Source organism: Poeciliopsis prolifica, unplaced genomic scaffold (genome assembly GCF_027474105.1).
Source record: "Poeciliopsis prolifica strain line A6 unplaced genomic scaffold, Auburn_PproV2 SCAFFOLD099, whole genome shotgun sequence".
Lineage (NCBI taxonomy): Eukaryota > Metazoa > Chordata > Actinopteri > Cyprinodontiformes > Poeciliidae > Poeciliopsis > Poeciliopsis prolifica.
The window spans coordinates 987,179-995,425 of NW_026562474.1; the positions used below are offsets into that span (position 1 = coordinate 987,179).

The 8,247-nt window shown below is 37.2% G+C and overlaps 1 protein-coding gene across 1 annotated transcript; it reads left to right on the forward strand.

Moving 5' to 3' along the window:
* The first annotated feature begins 1,484 nt into the window (after positions 1-1,484).
* Positions 1,485-7,897, forward strand: zc3h15 (zinc finger CCCH-type containing 15). Its single transcript, XM_055023394.1, has 11 exons — positions 1,485-1,706; positions 3,791-3,892; positions 4,052-4,163; positions 4,267-4,419; positions 4,517-4,608; positions 4,728-4,910; positions 5,769-5,849; positions 5,960-6,025; positions 6,103-6,213; positions 6,915-7,044; positions 7,175-7,897. The coding sequence occupies exons 1-11, from the start codon at positions 1,632-1,634 to the stop codon at positions 7,357-7,359; spliced, it is 1,290 nt and encodes a 429-aa protein (XP_054879369.1). The 5' UTR covers positions 1,485-1,631; the 3' UTR covers positions 7,360-7,897.
* The last annotated feature ends 350 nt before the right edge of the window (positions 7,898-8,247 follow it).

The following is an 8,247-nucleotide window of genomic DNA, read 5'->3' on the forward strand; positions in this document are numbered from 1 at the left end:
TTCTAAGTATATTAAATGTCACTTAAAAGAATTGACTTTGTAATTAGCGCCTTGAAATTGGGCCTCTGTCTCTTTAAGAAACTCCTACTTTCAATCCTGGTGCCACTACTTCCAGTGGGCCTCCGAATTAGAGAATAATTATTTAAGGATGGATCCCTCCATGTGAAGTGGAGCGGACGTCTGCTCTGATTGGAGCAATAAACCAGCAACCCTAAATTCTTTTGGCAAAATTGAGGGAGTTATTTGAATTTTGGGTTGAAAATCTTTGACGTCTGAGATTCAGAAATTTCCAATGTTTTTTCTACAAGATTTGTGAGACTAATCTGAAAATTTGTGAGTTTTTCTAGCAAATCTCAAACTTATAAATGTCCTTAAATTTTGGGGGGAAATTTCTAACATTAATCTCACAATTTCAGAGTTTTCTGTTGTAAATGTACTCACTATTTTTATTTATTTATTTATGTCTATTTATATTGGTGATAGTATGCCGTTGTACAAAAGTCCTCTTTTTAGACTGAAGTCAGTTTTGCAATCAGGGTCCCAGAGTCTGAAGGAACGGTGGAGAAGAACAGAACCCAAGTTGCTTTAAATATTTCTAGTCAGTAATGATTGGCCATTCATTCAAAAAGAGCCCTGAGAAAGTACTGAATGCATATACTCTACTACATCATACGAACTATTCCAATTTTCTAAGGGATGTATTTTGGGACTACTATAAGCCACAATCAAAGACTTGAAATACATCACAATGTGTGTAATAGACTCATCTAATATATAAGTTTCCCATTTTGAATTAAAATCCTGACATTAATAAATTTTTGATGATCTTCTAAGCTATTGGAGTGATCACATACAACAGTAATTTTTTTCTGGTAATCTTCTGAATATTCATACAGCAGTGGTTTGTGCAGTCTTTGCATCAGACAACTCAAGACCAGATTTCTCTCTCTGATTTGGACGTTTCAAGCGTAAATCAACTAAGTCAAAGCAAAAACAATTAAATTCAGGGGAAACTGAGGATTATTAGTGAACATAAAACTCTATTGCAGCATAAATGCATTTTTTTCCAGTATCGGGCTGAGTTAGAAGAAATTAGGTTACTTGATTTTCACTGTTTGAAATGATCCATCTTGATCGCTTCTTTCAAATCACCAAACAAATGTTGTGATACTGACCCCAAGTGGTCAAATTGTAAAAATGCAATGAAATCTGGAACTGGTTGCGGAGACATTAAATCCTGTCAACTACATATATTCACTTGCGCTCTAAATGGCTGATTAGGCTCAGCAGATTGAGAATGAAGCTGGTATCCAAAGAAGAAGTCTCACTTTAACTAAAGCTGTGAATGTGTATATATAATAAGGTCAAGTACATTTTGGGATAAAACTAAATTATCCCAAAAGTTTGGGGGTTTGTGAACGTCGCAGAAAGATGTACCGCTTACTGCGTTACCCGTCATGCCTCTTTGGCTGGGTGATGACGTCACCGGACAGCAACAACTCACATGTGGCCTTGAAGGCGCCGCCGTTGCTTTCCTGTTGCTAGCATTAATTGGTTTATGTCCATTTCCAACCGACATACCCGACTCAAACAGCCACACGGGTTCGTAGAATAGCGTTTCCTAAACCAACATGCCACCGAAGAAGCCCGCTCCGGCTACGGGAAATAAAAAAACTCAAGAGAAGAAAAAGGAAAAGATCATTGAGGTAAATATAGCACGAGTTAGCATGTCGGTTAGCTCGTTGGCTAACGGAAGCTATAATAAGTTAGTATTAAAGTTATTTCGCTCTACATAGTCAATTATATGCTATTTTGACTTTACTGTCTTTTTCTAAGTCAAGAAAGAAGTTGACTGACTGTTAATGTTAATTTGAGACGCTGTCATAACTCACATTTGTACACGAAGCTCGTATTGAAGCGGTCAGTGTCTGCTTTAAGGGCCCAAGCTGGTCCAGCGAAGATTTAGCAGTATATTTAAGATAATGCTCACATGTCGTAGATTATGTTGATAGTCTATGTATTGTTTTTCTGTTTTTGTTTTTGTTTTACTTTGTGTTTACACACAAAAGTAATAGATAACCTGAGAGTTTCGTGTAAATGGTCTTCTAAAAATGTCCAAAATAGAAATAAAGTTAAGCAGAGCGCCTGACATATTAGGCTATTAATGCGTTTTAACTGTTTAAGTCTTTCTACGTCCATTAGCCACCTGACAGGATAGATTATTTTCATTTGTAAAGATCATGTTCATATTAGGTGTTAGACTTTAAATGGGGTGATGATCAATAATTCACCCATTATGACCCAGGTACTCCTGATTAGCTTTTATTTTTCAAGCCTAATATAAACAGTGCTGAATACTACCACTTGGAAAAATCTCCAGAGTATAAAATACACATTTTCCCCTACTGTGGGTTGATGTCAGGTGTTGATGAAACTTGGAGACCGACAGTGAAAATAGCAAATAGATGGATTTTTTTTTATTTGTCCTAAATATTAAATTTGGTGGAGAATCTAGACCAGGGGATCAGAAGAACAGCAGAAAGCTGTACATGTTGCTCCTTTTAATTCTGAGTCAAAAATCAAATAATTTTATTTGCATAACGCATCTCAAAGTGCTTCATGTCATAAAACACAAAAATACAAAGTCGTAGAACACAGTCAACAATTGAAACATTACATTTTGCCTTTATGACACATCAGATTTTTGATTGTTTCATGATTTTGTTTCAAAAGCAACTCTTAACCAGGTGGGTTTTGGCCTTCATTTAAAGGCACTCACTGTCTTGGCTGTTTTGCAGTTTTCTGGAAGTTTGTTCCAGATCTTTGGTGCTTAATGGTATCTATTAAGTAGCTAATAGATAAATGTTGTATCGCTATGAAATACAAAAGATTAACAATATTTAAGAAAGAAGCCATTTTAAGATGCAATATCTTGTTTTCAAATGTCTCTTATGTCTACATTCATAGACATAAGAGATGTGCAATATTTTCCGTCCAAAACAGAATTATGCACTTTTAAAAATGTATTTATTGTATTATCACTTATAGTGATACATTTCTTACAGGAATTTTGCTTTATTGTTCTCATAAGTTCCAATTAATGATGTTTAAAACCTCCCTTGTTGGTGGTGATATTTTCTCCACTGCTTGCTTAATAAAACTATCGATGGATACCAATATTTTTAAGAATAGTTTCTGTTTGCAGTTTGGTGATACAAATCACAATTCTGTATTTGACAGGTGTCCGGTACACGCATTGCAATTAGTATTTTTTAAAGGCATTGATTGTTTGTGAAGCTATAATTACTGACTCACCATTATATAAATAGTTAAAACATAACTTCAGTCAATTAAAAAAAAACAAAAAAAACTTGGTTTTCAGTACAGAACATTGTGGCTGACCAGATGTTATTTTTTTAAACATGGTTGTTTTATAGAGCTGTGGCTCCTCTAACTTGTTTTTCTTTAACTTATTTAAAGAAAAAAGTTATTTAATTAATAACTTTTTAGCAAACATTGGAAATGCTTCTCTAGGTTTTTATTACCCTGAAGTTAAACCTGTGATTAGTTTTTTATGGAGCCACGCTAGTGGTCACCATGTAATTATTTCCTTCCGTCAGTTGTTGTCCTTTATTTAGAAAATAAATGTAAACACAAAAGCAAAATTATGTTTTTTTATTTGTCTTGTATCATGTCTCATCCAACAGTATAACAATTAGAATTATCAGAGTGCCAGATAGGTTTTTAGTGTTTTTTGTATATCTTGATGATGGGACTGTTTCTTTCTCAGGACAAGACTTTTGGCTTGAAGAACAAGAAAGGTGCCAAGCAGCAGAAGTACATTAAGAATGTCACACAGCAGGTCAAATATGGACAGCAGAGCGCCAAACAGGTCAGCACACTTTATCTGTTTAATGCTCAAATGACCTGTGTTTCTCTAATAATCCAGTTCTCCATTTTACAGGGATTTTACCTGAAATCTAGACAAAGCCTCTGTTAAAACTAGCTAATTTGATCCAAAACTCTACGGTATCTTTATTCCTGTGTTCAGATTGCCCAGGCAGAGGCAGATAAGACCACTAAGAAGGCTGACAAGAAGAAAGAGCTCGACGAACTCAATGAGCTGTTCAAGCCTGTAGTTGCTGCCCAGAAAGTCAGTAAAGGTAACGCACAGTCAGCCAAAACAACTCCCTTTATGGCCTCAGTCTGATCTAAACTAACCATCGTTTGCCCAACTAACTGTTTTCTTGTCTGAATTGTGTTCAGGTGTCGATCCAAAGTCAGTGCTGTGTGCGTTCTTTAAGCAGGGCCAATGTACTAAAGGTGACAAGTGTAAGTTCAGCCATGACTTGTCTATGGAGAGGAAGTGTGAGAAGAGAAGCGTCTATGTGGACGAAAGAGACGAAGACCTGGAGAAAGGTTGGTGGATATGCCGTTCAGTGAGGCAGCTTCAAAGCTGCTTCCCGAGTTAGAAATGGAAACTTCTTTCATATTAGTAACTTTCTGATTCATTCAGACACTATGGAGAACTGGGATGAGAAGAAACTGGAGGAAGTGGTCAACAAAAAACATGGAGAAGCAGAGAAGAAGAAAGCCAAAACACAAATAGTAAGTGTATTTTTTCATTTTTCATGTCAAACTGAGTTCAAAAGTAGTGATGAAACAGTCCCACTTCACCTACCGGCCCCCAAACACACCGTCATTTCTCTTTGTTTGCTTTTTTGCAGGTGTGTAAGTACTTCTTGGAAGCCATAGAAAATAACAAGTACGGCTGGTTCTGGGTGTGTCCAGCAGGGGGCGACAATTGTATGTACAGGCACGCCCTGCCACCCGGTTTTGTATTGAAGAAAGACAAAAAGAAGGAAGAGAAAGAGGAGGAGATCTCGTTGGAGGAGCTGATAGAGAGTGAGGTGAGCCGGCCACTCGTAAATAAAGAGTCAAAAACTAGAGATCCACTGATCTGATGTTGATTTGTGTCAGTCACAATACTGAAAAAAAATCTAGACCAGATATTAATGACAATGTGCCTGAACTATAAGAGCTGATCTATTCTATCTAATTCTGTCATGATCAGAGATATCATAATTTATTTTTCTATCATTATATTGAGAATTCTTAATTGTTTATTTCTGAACCATTTGAAAGGTTTGTTGCTGTTTTATTTTACATCTTTGACCAAAGTAGCCAACCTGTTTTTATCAGTTTCAGGTTCTTTCGTTTCCATTGGCTGTTCTAGTCCTGTTTGCTCTTACTGAACAAATTAAACTTGTTGTTTTTACATGTTTGACCAAGTTTTGGAAGGTATTGATGAATTAAATGTTAATTCAGTACATTTGCATATGTGTTTACAAGAAATGCATGTAGGGATGGACAGATTTGAAAATTTGGGCTAATATCAATATCTGATATTGTTATTACTTTTATTTACCAATATTAGATTATTTCACTATAGTTTCAATACTTATGGGGGGAAAACATGACCAGAAACAAGATAAAAATAATGCTGGTTGTTCATGTCGGCTCAGTTTTGTTCGTTGTGAAATATTTGCATCTCTAGTTTTTTCAGTGCTGTGTTTCTGCATCAGATTGGTATCGGCTAATACTAAACCTCAGATATCGGCAACAGAAGTGAAAAAAGTAGATCGCTGCATCTCTCGCTAAAGGTTTTCTTTGAGTCAAACGTTTGGCTGTATCATGACATGCTGACATGACAGCATGTCATCGTTTGGGTTCCTTGGTTCTGTTCTGACGTGTGTCTCCATGCGCAGCGGGCCGCTCTGGGAGTAAACGTAACTCGGATCACGCTGGAGACCTTCCTGGCCTGGAAGAAGAGGAAAAGGCAGGAGAAGGTTGGAGTTCTCTTCACCATCAGTGTCGATTTCGTTCCTGTCCTGCTTACTGCTACAGAATTCAGCTGCTCTCCGGCTCTGATTGGTCCAGTTTCTGCTTTTGGTTGCAGGTGGATAAAGCCAGGGAGGAGCTGGAGAAGAAGAAGGCGGACTTTAAGGCTGGCAAGTCACTCATTGTAAGTAAATGTTTATTTCTGAAGGCACTACTTTTCTACTGGGACCTGCAGCTTTCAACCCGGTGGTATCTGTCCAGGTGAGTGGCCGTGAGGTGTTTGAGTTCCGGCCGGAGCTGGTCGATGATGACGACGATGAAGCTGATGATACTCAGTACGCAGATGAAACGAAGGAAGAGGATGAGGAAGAGGTAAATGGATAAAAAAGATCATGTATTGGTTTTTATTTCTGTTTGAGATAAAAACTTCATATGATGTCTGTTTTCCAGGTTTATTATGACCTCATAATTTTATAAATATACTATTTACTGTTTGACGTAAAACCATATAAGCAGGTAGCGTGGAAATTGTTGTTAATATTAGAATAAACTCTTCAATCTTTCAGATGTGATTAGAAACCTCAAAGCTTGTTAAATGATCTAATTTTGCAGTACTGATTTGTGTCAGCAGGTGGCAGAGTTGTACTTTATATTGGACTATATCTTCTGTAGCCATGTTTGTTTCAATCTAAAGAAAGGATCATTTACATTAAAATACAATCCATACTGTAGTTTATTGATACCAAACGTCCTTTACCTCATTTTTTGCTAGAGATGGAATCAGTCAACTTATTTACCTCCGTATTAATTACATCAGAACTACAAATGGAGGTTAACACCATATAGTTTGATGCATTGAGTTTTATTAAAACCTGCCAAAGGTTAAAGATTCTGTGGCGCATAAATGAGGATAATTTTAGTTTCTTTTATTTTTTGTTGGATTTAAAACTTAATTCAAAGTGTTATACAACCCTAATGGGAAAAAAATAAAAACTGCATAAAATAAACATGTTCATGCCATTGTGTTGCTATATTATGAAACATCTCTGAACTTCCTTCTTCCCTTCTTTCAGACTGATCTTTCAGATGTCCAGGACATAGACTTATCCCGTTTTGTTCCACAAGAGGTCGACCATACGGGTATTACAGTAGCATCTACAGACCGATTCAGCTCCAGGAATGAGACGGCAACAGGAGACAACGGTGAGGAAGAGGATAAACCAGCTAATGTCCACTTTGACCTAAATCCATTCAATTCTTGACTGTTTTTCTACTTTGTTTCACAGAGTGGACATGTTTAGATTTTTACCTGACCTCCTTCTTCTATTTGCAGAGGATCAACTAAACTCAGCCTGCGGCGGCGCCGAGGCAAACGGGCTTTCAGGAGCAGAGGGAGGAGGGCAGGACAGTGGAGGGGAGGACGAAGAGGAGGACGTCCCTGTTGACGAAAATCTGTTCACAGGAGAAGATCTGGAGGAGTTGGATGAAGAACTGAACACGCTGGGGCTGGAGGACTGACGAAGAGGAGGACTAAGTGACTAAAGGGAACGACAGACAGATGCATGGAGCTAAACATCAAAGAGACCAGACGTTTGAATGATTTCAGAGACTCCAGTAATAAAAGCCTGATTATCTCATGACATCACTTCCTGTCTCTACGCCCTGTGTTTTCAGCACCGACTGTCAAACCTTCATCATTCTGCTGATCTTCACAGCTGGGCGATAATCTGGGGCTGCAACCTTCTCTTTGTGATTTGTTCAGTAATATATTTAATAATCCAAGGCATAAATCTGAAATGAAGTGTCACTTCCTTTTATGCTGGAGTTCCACAGTAAAGATGCACTTTTTGGCTCAACAAATCCATAATTTCATTAAACTGATTTAACACTTCAGCCTGATGACAGACCGGTTTTCATTTAAATCCAGATCTTTCTTCATAAGCATCACCCTCAGAGACTACATTCATTCTCATTCTCAGCTCCATATTGTAAATAATCTGAGATGCCTCCTTATGAAATAAAATAACTACATTCAGTGTTTTTTCTTCTACTTTAACTCACCCTTTATCTGTTTTTTACTCCTGATTTGTCACTTAAAAGAAATGTGATTGGTGCAATCTAACAAGCATACAGTATGACTGGTTCTCCACTGGACTACACAGTGGTCATAAGGCTTTTATCTATATTTGATACTTGTAAGAAAAACAGAAGCACTTCCACAGCAATGAGATTTGAAAAGTACATTTATTTCAGCAACAACTGACAGATCAAATACACACAGACTGATCTTTTCAAAGCTTTATTTCTGTGATTTTCCACTTCATTGGAAAACATTTGATTCCTTCAGAGATTAGAGTATCACATCAGAACAAATTCATTTCATACAGTTGAGGGTTTAATGATAAA

What these genes read in the sequence shown, in the direction of transcription:
- zc3h15 (XM_055023394.1), top strand. Translation starts at nt 1,632, where the DNA reads ATGCCACCGAAGAAGCCCGCTCCGGCTACGGGAAATAAAAAAACTCAA. An exon ending in AAAAGGAAAAGATCATTGAG is followed by an intron (nt 1,707 to 3,790) that starts GTAAATATAGCA and finishes TTTCTTTCTCAG; the next exon opens with GACAAGACTTTTGGCTTGAA. An exon ending in AGGAAGAGGATGAGGAAGAG is followed by an intron (nt 6,214 to 6,914) that starts GTAAATGGATAA and finishes CCCTTCTTTCAG; the next exon opens with ACTGATCTTTCAGATGTCCA.